This window comes from Rhodofomes roseus, assembly GCF_022264815.1.
Source record: "Rhodofomes roseus strain CIRM-BRFM 1785 chromosome Unknown C8Q71scaffold_27, whole genome shotgun sequence".
Lineage (NCBI taxonomy): Eukaryota > Fungi > Basidiomycota > Agaricomycetes > Polyporales > Fomitopsidaceae > Rhodofomes > Rhodofomes roseus.
The window spans coordinates 303,834-324,604 of record NW_025952983.1 but is presented as its reverse complement, the minus strand read 5'-3'; the positions used below and the strand labels follow the sequence as shown (position 1 = coordinate 324,604).

Sequence of the window (20,771 nt, the reverse complement as noted above, 5' to 3'; positions counted from 1 at the left end):
ATTTCCATTTCCAGTTATTATTCGGCTGCCACAGCGCCGTCCTCGCTGTCCTCCCCGTCGCCCTGCTGCCACCACCACCGCTGTCCCCGCCCCCGCCGCCCCCGCGTCGATGGTGCGCAACCTCATCCTCCGCTTTCCCCTCTTCCGCGCCCTCGCCCCCCGCATTGCCAGGCCCGTGCTGCCTCTCACCCGCTTCGCAACAAGTCCGCTCTCGCTCACCGGCGCACCCGCAACCGCCTCTCGTATCTTTCACACCAGTCCTGCCCGCCTCACCGACTCGCCACCCCGCTCACCGCCACCAGATGAGCCCGAGAGCCCCAGCCTCCCGCCGAATGCGACCCTTTCGCAGCGACTAAAATACCTCATCAAGGCCTACGGGTGGTATGCCCTCGGCATGTACATCGTCATCTCCACCCTCGACTTCTCCGTCGCATTCGTCGGCATCAACCTCATTGGTGCCGAGCACGTCTCCCGCGTCACCTCCGCCGTGAAGGACTATATTGCCGGCATGATTCACTCGAGGCCGCCAGAACCCGGCAGGGAGGACATGGAGAGCATCTCGTCGCACGCGCACAGTGGCGGCCAGGAAGGCTTCTGGGCGATGGTCGTCCTCGCCTACACGGTCCACAAGACGCTCTTCCTTCCGGTGCGCGTCGGCCTCACTGCCACGTTGACCCCGAAACTCGTCCACTGGCTGCGGGCGAGAGGCTGGGCGGGCGGGGAGGGTACGAAGCGTGCGGCGCGCGAGATGCGGGAGAGAATGAGGAGAGACAAGGAGTAGACGATGTCGGACGTTTCCGGTGTGCGTGCATAATATATTGTCGTCATTGTTCGCTTATTACTCACTGGTATGTATCGACACTTGTCATCATCGTACAGTCGTCTTGCTGACCGGCTTGTATCGCAGTATAATGCCCACCTCCACTCATCCTACGCAATAGACTATGCTCCCTCGCAAGAAGCACTTGACATGACGTTTGGAACTAGTAGGGGGATCGCTTAGCGTCTCCGAATGCCCTCGTCTGTATATCGCTTTGACTACAGAACTCTGCTGCAAGTGCATCCGCGTCTTCATGTTTTCTTCCACGTAATCGGCCCGTGCCTTCATCTTTGGTGCGTAATCTGGCCCGTCGTCCATCACCATTTGTACTCCACGGGCGCGCAACGGTGTGTGACACCATGCATTTTCCGCCTGCTCTACGCCGTCCTATCCCATTGGCCTCGTATGAGCCGCGGTCATCGTAGCTGCTGCTCCCCGCAAGCAAGTCGAAGAGCTTAGGATAGCGGTACATGCGACGGAATGCAGAATAGTGGGTACCCTTCTGGCGCTCGAATGTTGCTCTGGACCACACTTACTGACGCGCATACTTTGGCAGATCGGCGAATATGTTGTTGGCGGTGCTGCATGCACCGTGGAATTTGGATGGTGTTCTTCTGATGTACGTGATGCTGAGTTGCGTTCGATATCGATCGGCGGTAGGTACTGTACGTATCCCCATTGGCCCAGCGGATTCCGGACAACGTCGCGAGCAGCTCGAAGATTGCTAGTTGGAACAGTGAGGTTACGTCAATACAAGATGCAGCACTACGACCCGCAATTTGGCCCCAGGTCCCTTGCAAAGGGGGATACGAGAACTTACCGTGGCCTCACTACATGGACGTGAGTACGGCATGTCCACAGTCGGGAACGCGTTGCAACGAGGGCAATCATCTTGTACACTGATGTATCATGATGTGAAGCCCGCCGGGTCCCTGCATGCACCGAAGTTCTCGTCATGTTCTGGTTGGATTCTGGTGGCAGCGATGGGAGCTTTCCCAGGGGCGGCCGGGCGCATCAGTCCTCTCTGACACATATGACATTCAAGACAGGGATTCCAACGTTTTGACCAGCCTATGCTCAGCGCCCATCCTTGGTTGTCGCATGCGCAGCAAGGATGTGGTGATCCATTACAGTAACGACCGGCCTGTGGCGATGCAGACCGGCGCTGGGCTCCAAGGCGCGCTTGTGGCGCACGTACGTCCGGACTCGACGGAGCGCGCTCGCGTATGGACTAAGTTTGTCGAAGCGGAGGTGAGTTCGGCCTCTCTGCGTTGGTCAAATTACACGTGTGGTGACTACTGAGGCAGCCCCTTGAAGGCTTTCCGGTGCGCTGAGGCCCCAATTCACGACGAATCAGCGTCCTGCGAAGATTCTGCGGCGGAAGTACATTCCGTATTCATTGCATTATCTCCTCAAGGCAGCAGTGCCCCGCTGATTTCAAGTAGGGGTGGGGCCGCAGCTTGCTGCTTCAGCTTGACAGCTGGACGTTCCCGTGATTGTAGATCAAGCCGCAGGGCTTCGCCGCATCGCCTTGCGACCACAATTACGAAGTGGACGATCCCGCGGGTCAGATGGGGGGACTCTCCTGAGGCGCCGTGCTCGCGGATAAAAGGCAAGCTGAGCTGCCAGGATTCCCCAGCTCTCTTCCTTTTCAGAGTTCACTGAAAGCGGGCACTGGTTGGTAAGTTGCGAACGGACGCGTGTTTCGATGCTGCTTTTGCTGATGCCTCCGCCCTAGCTTTGCTTGATTTTTGACGACCACCAATCTCGCTCCTTTGACGATCACCCTCGTACATCCTGCAGATAACGATCATGCGTTTCGGAGCTACATTCTCGTTGCTTTTCGCAGCTGTCTCGGTTGCTCCCCTTGCGCTCGCGCTTCCCTTCGGTGCCGAAGGGTGAGTATTCACAGCTGTTTCACTGCGTTAATGTACGGTTCTAATTACGTCTTTACAGCACTGATGCCCTTGAGGTGCGCGGCGTCGAGTTCGACTCGGCCGACTTCCTTGCGCGCGCCGATTACGACGACGAGCTTCTTGCTCGCGACGACGAGGAGTTCTTCGCTCGTTCCTTCGACGACGACGAGACGACTCTGCTCGCTCGCGCCGTGCTCGAGGCTCTCGAGGCCCGTAACGACCCGCCTCATTACTCGAAGCACGACCCCACCAATGGCAAGAAGCCGAAGTACTCGGAGAAGGATCCCAACCCTCCTCCGAAGTACCGCCAGAAGGACCCGCACAAGCCGGACCGTCAGCCCAAGCCGAAGCCAGGCCCTTCGCGTCCGCGAGACCTCGCCGAGGTGGAGGAGATGTGGGCGCGCGATGACCCACCTCCTTACTCGAGGCACGTCCCCCACAACGAGAAGACGCCGAAGTACTCGGCGAAGGACCCCAACCCTCCTCCGAAGTACCGCCAGAAGGACCCGCACAAGCCGAACCGCCAGCGCAAGCCCAGGCCGGGCCCCTCGCGCCCGCGAGACCTTGCCGAGGTGGAGGATATGTGGACTCGCGACGATCCTCCTCCGTACTCCAAGCACGACCCGATCCACGGCAAGAAGCCGAAGTACTCGGAGAAGGACCCCAACGCTCCCCCCAAGTACCGCCAGAAGGACCCGCACAAGCCCAACCGTCAGCCTAAGCCCAGGCCGGGCCCTTCTCGGCCGCGTGAGCTGGCGGACTTCTGGTGGTGAGCGAAGGTGTAGCTCGGTGTCTATGGAGTGGGTGGACCTATACTAGGGTGTCACTGTACTGTGGTCGTAGTCATGATCAAACCCGAGATTTGAGTGTTCTGAATTCCTGTTGTGTGATGCATGAGTTGCTCCCGTCCTCTACAACGTCGACCATGTCGAGGTGCTAGTCTCCCGACAATTTGCGACTCACGGTGACATGGTGGAAAGTAAGAAGATCGACTATGAGTTATGTAAGAAGTCTCACAATGGATCTACTGCGCAGTATCTTGGCTACTCACAATTATATACCAATTATATACCGCTTCCGGTGAGATTGTATCCATTCAATCGTCGCGAGAGCGAGCATGCCATCAGAAGTAGAGTGAACTCGTACAAGACATGCAGTGGGCCTCGTCAGTACATATGCGACCAGCGCCAACATTCAGTCGTTCTGTCCTCTCAAACTCCCAGCCAAAATTCATCGTTGATTCCCTTCGTCTCCCTGTCTTCCTTGTCGCGCTGAGCGAGGAACTCCGACGAACGAAGTCTCTGCTCGCTCTTGACCTCCTTCACGAGTGCCCGTGTCTCCCGGATGCTCTCGCGGACGCGCTGCACCTCGCAGGAGATATCATCGTCCATGCGCTCCAAAAGCTTGATCAAGTTGAGGATGGGGCTGCGAGAGGGCCTAGCAGTGGGTTTTGGGGTGGGTGACGGTAGCAGCTTTGATCGTTTCAAGCGCGACCGGGTCGGTGTCCTTTCGATAGAGGTCGAGGAGACTAGCGGTAGACGAGGGCTAGACTGTGCTGAGTCGATACGCGGTGAGAGTGGCAAACGCGGCGACGTTGATGGGGGCGCGCCCCCGGCCAGCAGAGGAGAGAAGGATAGCTCCCACGGCAGCTGCGGCACGTAGGAAACGCGGAAAGGGGCCATTGTGCTAAAGATGTGAGGATGGTAGTAGCTGTACCTTGTGAGCGTAAAACAGCGAGGAATTGAGGCAGTCATGGGCACATTCACGCATATATAACCAGATAGCCTCGGAGGCTGACACGGTTCAAGCTGTGCCAGCCGCGTTACGATCTTGGCCGTAGTAAGCCAGCCGCCTCAACTACCATGTTACCGACTACCGAAGGGAGTATAGAGGTCCGGTCGGCTACTAGAAAAAATCTCAGCTGTACTACATGATGAAAGAAGCAGTGCCGGGCAATGTGAGCATGAGAGATGGCAGCGCTCTCGACGAACTTGAACGACGAAGGTGATTGCCTGATTTGTATGCGCATTCGCGCCACGTGGTGATGAGGCCCGCGTCCCGATGGCGGGCAACGCTCGTCGAACAACACCACCCCGTCTACATAGACCCTCGCCGCACTACGATGTCTCTCGCCAGAGCGGCCGGCACCGTGCTCAGGCCAAGACTCATCTCTACCCCTCTCCTCCGTACTCGCGCGGCGTCGTCGCACGCGCATGAGGAGCACCACGACGACCACCACGGCGAGGCCCACGATTCAACAGTCTATCCGAAGGAGGGTGAGTAGCTATGTTAGCTGTACCGTCTCACAATGTCCCATGGACACTCCTCTAGACTTCTCAAGTCCCTTCTGGGGGCGACTCGCGCTCTTCGGCCTCGGCGCTGTAGGCTTCTACAAGTTTGCGCCTTCCCCGGACGAGGATAACATCGTCACGCGTGTGATCGCGGCCTACTCGACCCCGAGGGAAGTCTGGGAGAAGCTGAGCTTAAAGCACTTGGTGCAATCGGTGGAGGTGTCGGATGATAGTCTGCTGGTTGCGGATGCCCAGCGTGCGCCCGTGCATCGGTACCGCTACCCCCAGTGCGTCGTGATGTGCCTTGGTCCGCCCCGCTCTGCTAACATGGCTTGTATTCCAGACGCTTCGAGCAGACGTCGCCGCATCTGCACCCGGTGGGGCTCGCGGTGGATATCAGCAATGTTGTAGTCAAGAATGTCTGAGGTTGTCTTGCGTTCAATGTCACCCGTGCTCTAGAGTTTGTGCAATTCTCAGGAAGGTCGGGGACCATCCCTCCATGCGGCATCATGGGTTTCTAGACTCAACTTGCCTTACTGAACGTTAGCTGCTCATTCAGAGGTGATCTCACGAGAACAGGCACGCGGTATGTTGCAGCATTTAGCGGCCGAGACTGGTCCCCCGGCAAGTCATAATACTGCAATAACGGTAGCCCAGCGAGACAAACGTGACAGAAGGATGCGTGCGTGTCGACTCAGAGCTTCGCGCCGATGCGTTTCCGCTGACACTGCTCGACCTCCTCCTTGGTCGCAAGCACAAAGCCGAACGTCCACACCCAGACTCTACCATCCGTAACCTCGCCATCCCTGAAACCCATCTCCTTCCACTTCTTCGGATCGCGTTCCTCGTACACAGGGCAGATGAGAGATTTCTTGGTCGCGAAGACAGGGTCCGTGCCCAGGAACGGCGAGTGGGAGGGATACAGCGCGGTTGTAAGACTTACCCGGGAAGGCGACGTCATGAATCACAGCGAGGTACGAAGTGTGTCAGCACTTACTCGTCGTACCCAGGAGCGGTCAGCATGAAGTGAATGTGCGAAGCACGGTGAGGATGCCGGCCTATGTTAGGACAACGGCGTTCCGAGACTTATGATGAGCGTCTCAACAGGGACCGACCCATGTATTTATACTCACCGAGCGCACGCAGGAGGTCGCCGCCGGGCCCATCACTTGGCTGGCACACATTGTCAGCGTGGAGCTAGGTGTTACTGCGGATAGGACGCACAATGGGGTACGCGGTGGGGAGGATGCCACGGTAGGACACTGTCCCGTCGTCTTTAGCTAGAATTTTGCCGCGGTCGTTGACTTCCTTGCTATCAGGATATTGGACATCGTAGATACCGTCTCCGTCGGCTTGCCACTGCGCATGGAATGTCGTGGTCAACACTCGCATTTCACAACCACAGTGAACGGTCACTTACCACGTCCACCTTGGCACCCTTGATGGGCTGTCCCCGGGTATTCTTGATCGTGGCGGAGAAGTACATCGGTTCGCCCGTCGTGCCGGCCTTCGCCAGCGAGCAGCCAGACGGGAACTCGGGAGCACCAGGGTAGTAAAAAGGCCCCGGCTCGCAGCTGTCAGTGCAAGTCTAGCAGCAATGCCAAGTGGTCAGCGTTTCGGGTAGCCACGGTGATCAACACGTACCGGTGGCTTGGGGTGGTTCAGCTCGTCGATGAGCGCGCTGAAGCCGAGGATGTCGCTGAGGAGGATGAACTCGTTCTTGTAGTCCGTGCTCTCCTTGCCGACGCGCGTGAGGAACTCGACGACCTTGGTCCACTCGTCATGGGTGAGTAGTGTCTGCCGGGCGAAGGTGTGGAGGTGGTTGACGAGGCCGGTGATGAGCTGCAGTGTGCGGGGGTCCTTCACCAAGCTATGGTGTAATTCGTTGACGCTGCGGATGACTGGTCAGGCCTCAGGCTGGACACGGTGAGTACGGAGATGCAAGACGGACTTGTCAGTGATGGTGTACTCGGAGCCTTCACGGAAGTCTTTCTCGAGAGGCAAGTCCTGCGGGATTTCTTTCTCGAGCTGGGCGCGGATGGCGACGCCCACACGAAGCGGGTCCTTCATCTGCTTCTCGGAGGCCATGATGTGGAGGTGGAAGACGGGGATGTGTGGGTACCGCTGTTGGAGTGCCGACAGAGGAGGCTGGGTTAAATATGCGGCAATGCACGGTCAGTGGCGCGGTGCTTCTCGCGATGGTTGGCCGGCTCGGAGGGGGCGCGGAGAGGACACCAAGTTCCCAGTTGGGCGAAAGTTTCACTCGCTGCTCGTAAGATGGCAGTAGCTTACAGACGACGAACGCCTAAATTATGAACAAGAGGTGCGCTTCTGAGAGTAGGAAGCGATGTGAGGTCATGCGACGGGTCTAGAGAGGCTAGAAACGGACAGGCTGCCATTGGGCGACGGGGTTGAGACGTGACCAAATGACGCGCAGTTTCACTTTAGTATCCGATGGATTCCCCGGACAGTATGCAGCCGGCCGGTAGTTAAGAAGAGAGTTGTCGGACCAAGGTACTGAAGGGGACGCTAGCTGGTACGCTGACGAAAGAAGAAGCACACGAGGGGTGGTACAGGCGGTGTGTGATGGAGAGCTTACAGAGGCAGGGCGGCTAGGCTGTTCTGCGAGTGTCGCTGGGGACTGCGAAGGACCATTTTGCATGCGAGGCGGCCGCGCAGGGTGTCTTATGACGCCCCTGCCAGGCCCTGGGGAACAACCGCGGCATCTGACTGTGGCTGAGCGACGGCCGGCGGCGGCGCGCGTGGACGCGTCCGGTCACGTGGAGCGCGTTGCTGGGCGATGCTTACGTGAGCAGACGAACACGCGCGGTCGGGTTGTTGGTGGACGGCGTCGAGGTCGAGCACATCGTGAGCAGCCTTTCCCCGCGTGTCGCTCGTCCGCTCGCTTCTCGCCAGTCCGTCTCTCCTTCAGCCCCGACCAGGCCAAAGTATACCCTTACCTCCTCCGTGCATGCCTCTACGCAGATGAGACCCCCCACCTCCCTCGTCTCCTCCGCACTCTGTATTCTTTGCGCCCATGTCGTGTCCGCTTCTCTTCCCCTGGTCGACTTTGACCGCATGGGCACCGTAGCCCTCACTGGCGCGTTTGCAGGACTCGGCATCTCCGACAACTCGACCGTTGCTACCTCGTTTGACTCTTCCACTGCAACACTGCTTTCTCGTGCCTCCGACGGTGCCCTCACAGCGCTTGGCTCTACGGACAAGGGCGGCAGCATACTCGCCGGCTGTGCTCTCAACGATGTCTTCTACTTTGGTGGCAACTTTTCCTCCATCAACGGCACCTCCGCCAGCTACATCGCCTCGTATTCTGCGTCTTCCGACTCCTTCTCTACCCTCGGCTCAGGCGGTCCCAATGGCCCGGTCCACGCCTTGTACTGCGACGCGAGCAACAACAACGTCTGGGCTGGTGGCAAGTTCACGTCACCCGCCAGCTCTGTCGCGGTCTGGGAAACCAAGTCGTCTCAGTGGTCCTCGCCTCCGTTCGGCGGGTTGTCAGGCGCTTCCGCCGAAGTCCTCGCCATCACCACCAACTCGTCTGCATCGAGCCTCTTGTTCGCGGGCTCGTTCACGGTGTCGTATGGCAATGCGACCGTTAACAGCACTAACAACCCCAGTGTGCCGTACTCTCCCGGTGCTTCGTCATTCTCGTCGTCCCTTGTACCCATCGGGCTACAAACTGCGCAGATTGTCGCACAGCCCGCTTCATCTGAGTCTGGGTTCAACGACATAGAGGACATCCTTTGCCCTGCTGGAGCGGATGGCGCAGGCAATACGTGGTTGGCGGGGGACGGCCAGACGGCCGTTATCACCGCTCGCGCATTCTCCCTGCTTTCCGCGAGAGGCATCCGGCTCGGTAACACCTTCGTCGATGGGCGTGGTACCACTGGTTTCACGTATGTGCTTATCCTTGATCGGTGTACTGATGTCTGACACTTTGACGAATAGCCTCACCACTATTCCGGACAACACGGTGCAGACGATGACCTACCTTGACCCCACCACCGGCCAGAACCAGACATGCAGCAATCCTTGCCCGCTATTGACGAACTCATCTATCCTCTACCAGGACTTCTTGTTCAGCGACAGCCTCGACATCACAGGCTTCCAGCTGCAGCTCACCGAGTGGCAGGGAGCGGGAGCAGGATTGCACATCATGCAGCTGCTGTCGTCCGGCGCGTACGCCTCTGCCGTTGCATCTAACAACACACAGTCATGTTACGCGCCTGGTTCGTCTAACGTCACCTTCACCGGGTCTTGGACCGAGAAGCAGGCAACGACCAACATCCCCGGTACCGTTCAGACTGTGTTGGTATCCGACGTCGCTGTAGGCACGTCCGCTTCTTCAGGGCCGAGCGTGACTTGGTTGCCATACGTCTCGGCGTCGGGTACCTATGATGCGTACATGATTGTCCCTGGGTGCAGCAACTTCCAGGATTGCGGCCTGCGCACCAGTGTCTCGGTCACCGTCTTCCCTGGCTCCGGCCTACAGCCCTGGGTCACTACCATCGCGCAGACGAACACTGACGACCAGTCGACACTCATCTACAGCGGACCGGTTGTACCGTCCTCCCCCAACTTCGAGATGACGATCGAGATGACACTGGCGGACAGCCCCACGGGATCGGGAGAGAACGGCCAGTACGAGCTGGTAGCAGGAAACGTCGAATTGGTCCTTACAAGCGCCAACATCACGGCAAACGCGACTGGGAGCGGAAACGGGACCTCCTCTGCGTCAGCCAACTCGTTCGGCTTTTTCGAATGGCCGCTGTCGTCCTCATCCGCGTCGTCTACAGTCAGCGCACAGGTCGCAGTGCCCACCTCTGCGGAGACGTCTCTTGACCGGGTCGGCGTGGATTTGCTCAGTGCCCTTGGTGGCGCTGGGAGTCTTACGTCGAACGCGCCCGCAGTTTCGGCCGTCGTGCAGCACTCCTCTGGCGCCCTCTTCATCGGAGGTTCATTCACCCTCTCGTCGGGATCCGCCTCGGGCGCGTCGAACATCGTTGCTTACAAGAATGGCGCGCTCGCGGCGTTGTCGAAGGATGGCCTCAATGGGCCGGTGACCAGCCTTACCGTGGACGGGGACAACCTCTTCGTCGGTGGCGATTTCACTGATACATCCTCGGCGTCGAACGGTGCGCTTGCCGGCGTGGCATCGTACAGCATTGGAAGCGACTCGTGGTCGTCGCTGTCGTCTGGCCTGAACGGTGCCGTCGCGAGCCTGGATTACGTCAGTGGCAGACTCCTTGTCGCGGGTAACTTCAGCGAATTGAGGACGTCCAGCGCGAGCGAGTCCGTTGAACAGGTATCCGGCTTCGCTGCGTGGGACACGGCCAACAGTACGTGGGTCAACACCGGGGGCTACCTGATCGGCAGCATGACCTTTGTCGGCAACGGCACTTCGTCAACTGATGGTGAGTTCGTCGCTGGCAATGTCCAGGCCTCCCTCCAGATCGGCGCTACGGGCTTCGTGATGGTGCAGAATGGTGCGGATGGCGAACCGGAGTTGTCGCCTCTCGGGGTCCAGCTGACTGGCAACTCTACGTCCGCCACGAGCACGTCGTCCAGCTTGTCGAAGCGTCGGTACGCCCACGTTCACCGTTCGAAATGGCTGCCCAGGGTCGATGTCTTCAAGCGTATGTTCGAGAAGAGAGCTACCGCGACTACACTTGCCCCTCTGCCTCCCGCACCGGCCTCGTCTGCGCCCGCTGTGTTTGCTGGTGCATTCTGGACGAACAGCAGCTCCAACGAGAAAGTGATCGTCATCGGCGGTAACTTCTCGTTCACGTCCGGCGGTTCAACCTACGAGAACGTCGCCATCTACGACAACAGCTCCGACACAATCACACCGCTGCAGGGGAACCAGATCAACGGCACCATACGCACACTGTTGGTCCAGGGTGACAAGCTCTTCATTGGCGGTGACTTCACCCTGGAAGGTACGAACGCGATGGGCTTCGCCATCTACGACCTTGCCGAGCAGAGCTGGGACATGTCTGGCGTCGCTGCGCTCTCGCCCAGCTCTGGCTCTGATGTGATCGTGCGCTCGATCACTGCGTCACCTTCGCAGACGGATGTCATCATCGTCGCGGGGACCTTCGCGCAAGCTGGGTCTACGGTGTGCAGGGCGATCTGTTCGTATAACTACGCGTCGGAACAGTGGAGCGCTCTCGGAAATGGTATTCAGGGCGAGGTCGCGTCCGTCGGGTACACTGAGGTCTGTTTATCTCCGTCATGAAGCTAAATGCTGTGCACTGACTGGATTGATTATCCAGAGCAAGCAGGACATCATTGTCGTCGCGGGTTCCCTCGCACTCGCAGATAGCACTGCGGCGAATGTGGCCCTGTACTCCGTCTCGAATTCGACGTGGACGGCTCTCGGAGAGGCCAGCTCTCTACCTGGACCAGTGACAGCTGTGGCTGTGAACGACTATAACACCAGCAGCATCTTCGCTGCTGGACGAGCCTCTGACAACACGTCGTCGTTCCTGTACTTCTGGGACGGCCAGAGTTGGTCGAGCGTTGGTGAGTGCATGACGGTGAACTAAGAAGAACCGCGCAGCTTATGCCCCGTGCCCCTAGGTTCTTCGCTGGACGCTGCTACGGACGTCACACAACTCGTGATGGTCCCGCTCCAAAACACCCACACTTCGAATGCTGTGATCCAGTCTGACCGTGTCTTGATGATGTCTGGTGCCCTCACCGATTCGTCGTTCGGAAACGCATCCGCCGCTCTGTTTGACGGGCAGTCGTTCACGCCCTACATTGTCACTGCGTCGGCTTCTGGGTCTGCCGGTGTGTTGTATGGGCTCATCCACTCATTCTCGACGTTCAGTTTCGCGCAGAAGCGTAAGTCGCCATCGTCAGAGCTGCTCTTCCGCTATCTTTTTGACTGACGATGTGTTCTTAGACTTCCTTGCTACTGGAATCGTCATCCTAATCTCTATTGCGATCGCGGCCGGCATCGTCTTCCTCCTGGCATTGATCGGCATCCTCTGGACACTGTTCTCTCGCCGAGACGACAAGATCAAGCTTGACAGTGGTCCGGTCGATGAGGATGATGACTCCTCTCACCGTCCATCCTCTCTGCTGGAGCACATCAACGCTGCCACGCGGGCAACAGTTCTCGGCGAGGGTGCGTTCGGTCCCAGCGCAGAAAAGCAGGCGGCTGCTGGTGCAACAGCTGGCGAAAGCGACCCGTTCCAGCCTGACGCAGACAACTACATGCGTGCGGAAACGCCGTCGGACGCCATCGCAGGAACAATGGGTGTCGAGGATATGACCCGCTCGGCTCATGCTCGATACTCGTTCGATGGTGGAGGAGAGGGTGAGCTGCCCTTGTCGGCTGGGCAGGAAATAGAAGTTCTTGATGATGGTGATGCTGCGTACGTCTTTCTTCCTTTCGTGCACGGTGATTTGGACTCACGCACTTCATGCAGGTGGTGGTATGCACGAGATGTGCGCTCAGGACGTGAAGGCGTCGTGCCAGCGGCTTATGTTTACTGAGTCTTAATTTTATCTCTCGATTTGTATCTGGATTCTTGCTGTCGTCGTCGCGCACTCAAATGGGATAGTGGATACCCGTGATGACGGACGATGGACGTCTCACTGACTTTTGGATTCAGTCCACGCTCTCGTACCCTTTCGGTTGTCGTAGCTCAATTGCCTCTCTACACTACTAGACTACTTATATGTTGAATAAAGCGGTTCGTGTCATGCATGCATTCATGATCACTAGAGAAATACGATGAGCAATCTTGGGACCGGGAGATGGAAAATTGATGCTCACCTGAAGCAACGGATCCCTGAAATGCTTCTGGCTGTTGTGGATGAACCCGACCTTAGTCTTGAACTCCTCCCTCCGTCGCTGATCCCTGAACTCCCGAACATGTCGGCCGGCCTCCCTGGCTTCTCCCCTATTCCTCGCCTTGACGACCTCCGTACCAGAACCGAAGGCTCCAAAGCCACCCTTCCTCGGTACAAGAGCTGAGTGCTTGTCATCGAGCAGGCGGCGAACAAGGGCAGCACCAGAGTTGGGGTCTTCGGGCTTGCCGCCGCGCGGTGCCCTCGCGAACGACTGTGCGTAGTAGCGGCGCATACTGCGGTGTCCAATGCGTGCGCCCGACGGTAGGACGAGCTCGTACTCGGTGTCACCGTAGCTGAGCTGATTGTCGGGAACGCCGTCAGAATCGGAGTCGGCTTCGCTCGCGCTTTCGTCGACGACTTCGTCTACGTCCGAACCACCAGCCTCTCCGTCCACGTCCTCCCATTCCTCAGTCTCAGCCTCGGAGTCGGATGCATCGCCGTCGTGAGCGGCACGCTTGGCCTTCTTCCGTGGCTCGTTTTGAGCGTCAGGATACGACGCCGAGAAGTCGTAGAAGTCGGAGATCTCGAGACGGTCGTCTTCGGTATCGTAGGCGATCTTGCAATGGCCCTTGTCCAGCATGTGTTTCCGGACGGCGTCGAGTGTGCGGAACTCGCGTCCCTTGCCGTTGCAGTGAATGCAGACGTTCCCGACGGCGATCTTCTCTCCAAGGTAGGTGATGAGGCCTGCCAGGTCGACGAGGTATTCCGCGTCGGGGATGAAGAATGAGTGAGCGACGGACATGTGTGTGAGGTTGTCTTCGAGGGAGGCGGAGGAGTCTGTGCAGAACAGGCACTGGGAAGAAGAGATCCGGGAGCGGGCCGCCGCGATCTTTTCGTCGATGGTCAGATTTACTTGCTCATCGGAAGCGTCTGCGTCTACCGTCAATGCGGCGGGCTGGGACGGCTGAGCAGAGGCCATGTCGACATCTTTACTACTGCTCGCTGATGGTGAAGATTCAACGACCTCGGCACTGGGCACGGTATCCTCAGGAGGGGTGAGCTGCTTCTTGGGTTTCGAAACAGACTTGAGCTCGTTCTCCTTGTGTTTCCGGGAGCTCAAGTGAGAACGATACGCATTCTCGGTAGTGTACGCTTTCCTGATGCGGATGGTCAGTAACTGCAGATGGAGAAAAAGCATGCAGACTAACCCGCAAACCTCGCAAGTCATGCCCTTGGCAGAAGTGGTGACTGCGGTCTCTGCTCTTCTCTCGAGGACCTTCTGGTCGAAGATGGCAGGACTGACAGGCGGAAGGCCAGCTACGCGGCGCTTCATGTTGTAGCGATGGTGATCTGACTTGTAATGTTCCCCTGAACCCAAGGTGCTCAGTCTGAGAAAGTCGGGTAAGAAAGAAAGGACGCACTCTGATCTTCGGCAGAGTAAAATGCGATGCTGCACGAGAGGCAGGTAAAAAGCGAGCCATTTTGCTGCTGCTGGACGGCGTCCTGCATGTCTGGAGATGGGTGTGCTGTGTGGGTACTGGCGGTGGTGGAAGGAGTCGAGCGAGTTAAGAGGAAGGCGGGCAGACTCATGAGGCGGAAGCGAGATCGCGATGGGTCAGCAAGATCGCGTCCGCCATCTTATCTTATCTGGGAGAGGGCCACTGTGACTCGAGGGCAATTCCGGAGATGGCTCTCTTGCATGCAGGGCATTCTGAGGCTTGCCCTGAGAGTCCGACCCATCCACACCATGGCCTCCCCCGTATACCTCAACTGGCCCGCCGCCAAAGTCCGCCAGGAGTTCTTCAACTACTTCCGCTCCAAAGACCACACCTTCGTGCCCTCCTCCGCCACCATTCCTTACGATGACCCTACCCTGCTCTTTGCCAATGCGGGCATGAACCAGGTGCGCCGGGTTCTGCGGCAGATGGTGTCGATTTGCTGACTCTCCCGCTAGTTCAAAAGCATCTTCCTAGGCACTGTGGATCCTCAATCCGATCTTGCAAGACTCAACCGCGCGTTCAACACACAAAAGTGCATTCGCGCAGGCGGAAAGCACAATGGTGGGTCATAGGCGCGTATCAATAGCATGATATCTCATTCTCTCGTCTAGACCTGGAAGATGTGGGCAAGGACTCCTACCACCACACATTCTTCGAGATGTTGGGCAACTGGTCCTTCGGCGATTACTTCAAGGTACGTGTACATCAGGTTGTGCAAAGCGACATACTCACTAGATACCCATAGAAAGAAGCAATAGCATATTCCTGGGAGCTCCTGACGGAAGTTTACAAGCTACCCAAGGACCACCTGTACGTCACATACTTTGAAGGCGATGCCAAGAACGGTCTGGCACCCGACACCGAGGCGCAACAGTATTGGCTTGACGTGGGTGTGGCGGAGGATCACATACTTCCGGGGAACGCGAAAGATAACTTCTGGGGTGAGTGACACCTACATCAAGCGTATACCTGTGCTAAGCGAAGACTAGAAATGGGCGCCACGGGTCCATGCGGGCCATGTAGGTATGGATTATGCTCCCTGCTTCGCGACCGTATGCTCAAAGTTCCCTAGTGAAATCCACTTCGATCGCATTGGAGGCCGCAATGCTGCCCATTTGGTGAACCAAGACGACCCAGACGTGCTCGAGATCTGGAACAACGTCTTCATCCAGTTTAACCGTGAGGAAGACGGTTCGCTCAGATCGCTCCCTTCCAAGCACGTCGATACCGGTATGGGCTTCGAGCGTCTCGTCTCTGTGATTCAGAACAAACGCTCCAACTACGACACGGATGTCTTCTCTCCGATCTTTGCAAAGATCCAGGAGTTGACGGGCGTGCGCCCATACCAGGGCAAGTTTGGTGACGAAGACGAAGAGGGCATCGACACGGCGTACCGAGTCGTCGCGGACCATGTTCGGACGCTAACGTTTGCACTCAGTGACGGTGGCGTTCCCAACCCCGTCGGCCGTGGTTACGTCCTCCGGAGAATCCTCCGTAGAGGATGTCGCTACGCCCGTAAGAAGCTCGGTGTCCAGATTGGCTCCTTCTTCTCGTCCTTGATGCCTGCCGTGGTTGAGCAGCTAGGCGATACCTTCCCGGAGATCACCCGCAGAACGGAGGAGATCAAGGAGATTCTGGACGAGGAAGAGGAGTCCTTCTCGCGGACGCTGGATCGTGGAGAGAAGGTGTTCGACCTCTGGGCGCGCAGGGCGCAGCAGGCTGGGCTCAAGCAGCTCTCGGGCTGGGATGTGTGGCGGTTGTACGACAGTTTCGGCTTCCCGGAGGACCTTACGCGCTTAATGGCGGAGGAGCTCGGTCTCGATATCAACGAGGAGGAGTTTGCGGCCGCACAGGCCCACTCGAAGGAGGCGAGCAAGGCCGGCCAGAAGAAGGGAGAAAAGGACGTCGTGAAGCTTGACGTCCATGACATTGCAAACTTGGAGAAGACGCTCAACATTCCCAAGACCGACGATTCCGCGAAGTATCGTGAGTATACCTCGTGTATCGACAATGACAAGTGGCATTAACATAGCTCGCTCCTTAGAGCTTGGTAACGTCACTGCCCGCGTCCTGTCGATTTACTCGGATAAGAGTTTCGTCGACTCCACGGCATCCATCTCTGAGGATGCGAGCTTCGGAATTCTCCTTGACAAAACCAACTTCTATGCGGAATCTGGTGGACAGGAATACGATACCGGCGGCATCGTTATCGACGGCGTGGCAGAGTTCGAAGTAACCAATGTCCAGGTCTTCAGTGGCTATGTCCTGCACATCGGCCATATGAAGTACGGGACCCTGAAGGTTGGTGATGAGGTTCTCTCCAGCTATGACGAGGTACGTAGTGTCATGTACTCAGCAGACTTTCAACCTACTTAAGGCATCCGTAGCTTCGACGGTGGCCCCTGCGCCACAACCACACCGCGACACACATACTCAACTACTGCCTTCGTGAGGTCCTCGGAAATCACGTCGACCAGAAGGGGTCTTTGGTCGCCCCCACTAAACTCCGCTTCGATTTCTCTCACAAGGGTCAGATCGCGAACGCTGAATTGTCGAAGATCGAATCCATGAGCAAGGATTGGATCGCGCGGAACGTCACGGTGTTCAGCAAGGAGGTAGCGTTGAAGACCGCGCAAGAGATCTCTGGTCTGCGTGCTGTCTTCGGCGAGTCGTACCCTGACCCAGTGCGGGTGGTCTCGCTGGAGTTTTCCGTGGAGGAGATGATGAGCGACCTTCACAACCCGAAGTGGAGGTCGACGAGCGTCGAGCTGTGTGGTGGAACGTAAGCCGATCGACCCATATCGCACTTTCGTGTCTAATATACCACAATGATGGTTTAGTCATGTCGCACGGACGGGCGAGATCAAGGACTTCGTGGTGACGGAGGAATCGGGTATCGCCAGGGGCATCCGACGTATTACGGCGGTCACTGGGCATGAAGCTGCGGAAGTTCGAAGGGTCGGGGATGCGATGGCCGCGAGGCTGAACCAGTTGGAGGGCATGTCTGGCCCAGAAAAGGATGCTGGTCTGAGGAGCTTCACTGTGGTACGTACATCAACGCTCGCCTGCAATGATCTGTGTTGATAGCCTCTGCAGGACCTTGACCGGGCTGACATCTCTGTGACCCGGAAAGCCGAGCTTCGCGATCGCTATGAGGTCGTGCGCACAACGTTCGACAAGGAGACGAAGGAGAAGTTGAAACAGGCAAACAAGGCTGTAAGTTGATTCGGTTAACTCCCTGCTAGCACCTGCTCAATCTTTTTTCATTCTAGGCCTTGGATGCTGTCCAGGAGTACTTCCAGACAAACGAGGACGCGGAAGCCTACATCGCTATCGTTGACAACGCGAAGGTCTTGCAGAACATCGTCCAGCAGGGTAGAAAGCTCGGCAAGACGATCTACGTGTTGAGCCCCGATGCATCTAGCGGGAAGGTCGCGCATTTCAACTTCGTGTCTGAGGCGGCAAAGGCCAAAGGTCTCGATGCTCACCAGTGGGCTGTCACGGTGACAGACCTCATTGGCGGCAAGGTGAGTGCGACATGGACCCTTTCTTTGATGAGGCTGATTTATGTTCTGCAGGCTGGAGGGAAAGCCGACAGTGTTCAAGGTTCCGGTGTCAATGCCGACAAGACGAATGAGGCGCTCGATGCTGCTCGTAGCTACTTTACAAAACAGACGGGGTTGACGGTATAATACGTAGAACAGGATATGACATGAGTATGTGATGTGTACTATATAGACGTAGCTGCTGCAAATCTCTTCGACCTGACAGGATACGCACGATCTGGCGAGAGTGATACACCGTCACATCCGAGCCTTCGACTGGCCACTACTGCATATCAGTTTCCAACTTAGGATGAATGATTAAATTAGGTGCTCACTGTGTTCCCCCAGAGTCGCGTCATCGTCCTTGCACCTCTTCATACTCCGGTTCATCCTCATGGTCTTTAATCTCATCACTCCGGAAGGAGCCTCTGGGGGATGGAACGCGGTTCTGTGGTCCAGCGGCGGCGACAACACGCCTCCATGTGGGTCGTGCTAGTTCGGTGATGGGCAGCTTGCGAAACGTCTTTCGCCCGACCAGTCGAAAGAGCGGTGTAAACGCGACATCTCCGCCCTGTTGTACGCCGCACCTGAAGTCGCCGCCATCCGCAGTATGTCGCCATTCGGCCTCCGCCCTGCCATGGAAGAGGCGTTGGTGTGCTTCGCCTTCCAAGCTGATGTTCACGACGTGTTCTTGTCGTGGGGCGAGCAGACGTGCGTAGGAAGCGCAACTGTAGAGCTCGCTGACCAAGAGGTGGCGTTTCTTGAGGGCTGTTGAATAGACGAGATCCTTGAGGGTCCCAGGAGGAGAGAGCTGGGTATATTGCGGTTCGAGCATGATGAGGATGGCACCGTGGCTACGCCTAATGATGAATGTCTTCTTCGCGGTTACTCTGTGAGCCCAGCTTGCGCCTCTGTGAAGCAACGCGTCAGACATTATTGACGAAAGCCTGACATCGCTGCCGATACGCACATGCTGCCGGCGGCGGTTCCCCGTACTTCTTCGACGTCGGAAGACTGAATGCAAACAGTACTATTGGTGGGTCCGCGAATCTCTACAACGCCAAATTCTGCTGCCCATCCTTTGCTGAAGATGTTACCCTCCGTCGCGAATGATCCGTCGGCTTGTAGGTGACCATAATCACCCACCTAGGAGACAAGGAATGGGTGTCTCAATCCACGCGTCATGTGTCGCGAGAGGAGTGGGTAGCCACTCACCCGTACCAATCTGGCAGGATCCCAGCTTGCGTAGTAGTTACTGTTCTGGTGGATCAGAGAAACGTAGGTCTGCTCAGGATTTGTTGACCTGAACATCGCACTTTTCGAGGTCTGGCGACTTTGTAGAACGTAAGTATCTCGCAGAGCTCGGGTTCAAATGTCCAGTAACACGACCGACGTGATTGCGTTGTGAACTTTGTCTTCGACATGTCTCTTCCGCGTGTATCGAGACACACAACGGCAATCTCCCTGTATGACATAAATCCTTGAGACCATTCAGTACTCGGGCTTAGAGCTTTGACCTAGGATCACGGGCTGTGACTGGAGCGACTGAATGACGGAGATAGATCGCCCCAAATGGTGTGCACTGGCAGGCAACTCCAAGTTCCGGATAACAGGTCTATACAGTAAGCGGTCAATGTACAAGCAATCTCTGCATGATGGGGAAATGGTATGCATCCTAGCGCATGCAACTTATCTGCGTTGACTCTAAGCCATGAGCGGCGGTACGAGCGGGTACGAGATCGACGCTCCAAATCGAGGCGGACTACTTACACTGACATTGGGCGCTTATGTGAGCGTCTAGACTCCCGTTTTGGAACGCGCACGGGACCGGCCGGCTGGTCTTCCTGCGACTGTCCTCACCGTTGGGCACAACCTCGTCGGCGTCCTCAAGAACATCTGTGAGTATGCTACCCTGCTGTATGTTGGTGGATCGCTGTCTATGGCCTTCTGGGATGGACTGACCGCTTTAGAGAGACGGAGAACCTCTGGAAAGGCTGGATGGCGGTCTATGCGTTGGGATGTAGGGCGGCAGATTGCTGACTGTCGTCTCGTTCTAGTACGGCCGTCCCCTCTCGCCGACTAACACCATGTCTCTCGTCGTCCCGGAAGCCCACCAACAATTCCAGGTGCGCTCGCTAGGGTTATATGGCGGAAGCGGCGTCTGATAGTTTGTCGCAGCACATCTTGCGTCTCCTGAACACCAATGTCGACGGTAAACGGAAGATTATGTACGCCCTGACCGAGATCAAGGGTGTTGGCCGTCGTTACTCCAACATTGCATGCAAAAAGGCCGATGTTGACCTCAACAAGCGGTGCGTAACCTGTGATCGCCATCCGTGCACATGGCTCATGTCCCCTCAGGGCTGGTGAGCTCAACTCGGACGAGCTCGAGCGTCTCGTTACCATCCTCCAAAACCCGACTCAGTTCAAGATCCCCACATGGTTCCTGAACAGGCAGCGGGACATTGTCGATGGCAAGAACTCGCAGATTCTCTCCAACGGTGTGGACTCGAAGCTCCGTGACGACCTCGAGAGGCTGAAGAAGATCCGGGCGCACCGTGGTCTCCGGCATTTCTGGGGCCTCCGTGTGCGTGGTCAGCACACCAAGACCACCGGTGCGTATGCAGCAACAGAGCCTAGTCGTACTGTACTCATCTGCTTTGTTAGGCCGTCGCGGCAAGACCGTCGGTGTGTCGAAGAAGCGTGGTTAAACGCTTTCTGGGGAGGGTCGTACGTACATGGCCATTTTGCTGGCATCTGCGACATCATGTCTTTCATACGTCTACATGTATCATGCGATCATATGGAGTACTCTGCACGACACGTCCAGCCTGTGTGTTTTTGGCTCCCTCGCGCTGATGCGGATTATTTCTTCG

At 57.2% G+C, this 20,771-nt stretch overlaps 10 protein-coding genes across 10 annotated transcripts; 6 read left to right on the top strand and 4 right to left on the bottom strand.

Annotated features, from left to right (window-relative positions):
• Window position 1: 1 nt before the first annotated feature.
• C8Q71DRAFT_850925 (uncharacterized protein) lies at window positions 2-781 on the top strand (the record flags this gene model as incomplete). Its single annotated transcript, XM_047926745.1, has 1 exon — window positions 2-781. Exon 1 carries the CDS (start codon window positions 110-112, stop codon window positions 779-781), a length of 672 nt encoding a protein of 223 aa, XP_047774384.1. The 5' UTR covers window positions 2-109.
• A 1,851-nt stretch (window positions 782-2,632) lies between these two features.
• C8Q71DRAFT_861955 (uncharacterized protein) lies at window positions 2,633-3,509 on the top strand (the record flags this gene model as incomplete). Its single annotated transcript, XM_047927969.1, has 2 exons — window positions 2,633-2,718; window positions 2,777-3,509. The coding sequence occupies 2 exons, from the start codon at window positions 2,633-2,635 to the stop codon at window positions 3,507-3,509; spliced, it is 819 nt and encodes a 272-aa protein (XP_047774383.1).
• Window positions 3,510-3,947: 438 nt separating this feature from the next.
• On the bottom strand, window positions 3,948-4,418 carry C8Q71DRAFT_850923 (uncharacterized protein; the record flags this gene model as incomplete). Its single annotated transcript, XM_047926744.1, has 1 exon — window positions 3,948-4,418. One exon carries the CDS (start codon window positions 4,416-4,418, stop codon window positions 3,948-3,950), a length of 471 nt encoding a protein of 156 aa, XP_047774382.1.
• Window positions 4,419-4,858: 440 nt separating this feature from the next.
• C8Q71DRAFT_799098 (uncharacterized protein) lies at window positions 4,859-5,452 on the top strand (the record flags this gene model as incomplete). The annotated part of the gene is made up of 3 exons (XM_047925869.1): window positions 4,859-5,012; window positions 5,068-5,314; window positions 5,371-5,452. The coding sequence occupies 3 exons, from the start codon at window positions 4,859-4,861 to the stop codon at window positions 5,450-5,452; spliced, it is 483 nt and encodes a 160-aa protein (XP_047774381.1).
• A 74-nt stretch (window positions 5,453-5,526) lies between these two features.
• On the bottom strand, window positions 5,527-7,115 carry C8Q71DRAFT_882738 (aromatic compound dioxygenase; the record flags this gene model as incomplete). The annotated part of the gene is made up of 7 exons (XM_047928505.1): window positions 5,527-5,965; window positions 6,025-6,085; window positions 6,161-6,200; window positions 6,252-6,386; window positions 6,448-6,615; window positions 6,672-6,918; window positions 6,979-7,115. 7 exons carry the CDS (start codon window positions 7,113-7,115, stop codon window positions 5,722-5,724), a joined length of 1,032 nt encoding a protein of 343 aa, XP_047774380.1. The 3' UTR covers window positions 5,527-5,721.
• A 757-nt stretch (window positions 7,116-7,872) lies between these two features.
• Window positions 7,873-12,813, top strand: C8Q71DRAFT_850920 (cortical protein marker for cell polarity-domain-containing protein). The gene is made up of 6 exons (XM_047926743.1): window positions 7,873-8,941; window positions 8,994-11,262; window positions 11,321-11,570; window positions 11,628-11,894; window positions 11,956-12,430; window positions 12,485-12,813. The coding sequence occupies exons 1-6, from the start codon at window positions 8,013-8,015 to the stop codon at window positions 12,549-12,551; spliced, it is 4,257 nt and encodes a 1,418-aa protein (XP_047774379.1). The 5' UTR covers window positions 7,873-8,012; the 3' UTR covers window positions 12,552-12,813.
• On the bottom strand, window positions 12,733-14,442 carry C8Q71DRAFT_910865 (cytoplasmic protein; the record flags this gene model as incomplete). Its single annotated transcript, XM_047929105.1, has 3 exons — window positions 12,733-14,008; window positions 14,060-14,219; window positions 14,273-14,442. Coding segments are annotated over 3 exons (1,606 nt in total), but the record flags the coding sequence as incomplete, so codon positions are not given.
• Window positions 14,443-14,598: 156 nt separating this feature from the next.
• Window positions 14,599-18,042, top strand: C8Q71DRAFT_715732 (tRNA synthetases class II (A)-domain-containing protein; the record flags this gene model as incomplete). The annotated part of the gene is made up of 12 exons (XM_047921060.1): window positions 14,599-14,754; window positions 14,806-14,911; window positions 14,962-15,044; window positions 15,096-15,291; window positions 15,340-15,373; window positions 15,423-16,336; window positions 16,395-16,684; window positions 16,738-17,132; window positions 17,191-17,395; window positions 17,447-17,566; window positions 17,623-17,877; window positions 17,929-18,042. The coding sequence occupies 12 exons, from the start codon at window positions 14,599-14,601 to the stop codon at window positions 18,040-18,042; spliced, it is 2,868 nt and encodes a 955-aa protein (XP_047774377.1).
• Window positions 18,043-18,250: 208 nt separating this feature from the next.
• On the bottom strand, window positions 18,251-19,206 carry C8Q71DRAFT_715745 (uncharacterized protein; the record flags this gene model as incomplete). Its single annotated transcript, XM_047921061.1, has 3 exons — window positions 18,251-18,806; window positions 18,866-19,041; window positions 19,111-19,206. The coding sequence occupies 3 exons, from the start codon at window positions 19,204-19,206 to the stop codon at window positions 18,251-18,253; spliced, it is 828 nt and encodes a 275-aa protein (XP_047774376.1).
• Window positions 19,207-19,742: 536 nt separating this feature from the next.
• Window positions 19,743-20,771, top strand: C8Q71DRAFT_783254 (ribosomal protein S13). The gene is made up of 5 exons (XM_047924968.1): window positions 19,743-19,812; window positions 19,866-20,021; window positions 20,074-20,207; window positions 20,257-20,510; window positions 20,563-20,771. Exons 2-5 carry the CDS (start codon window positions 19,983-19,985, stop codon window positions 20,604-20,606), a joined length of 471 nt encoding a protein of 156 aa, XP_047774375.1. The 5' UTR covers window positions 19,743-19,812; window positions 19,866-19,982; the 3' UTR covers window positions 20,607-20,771.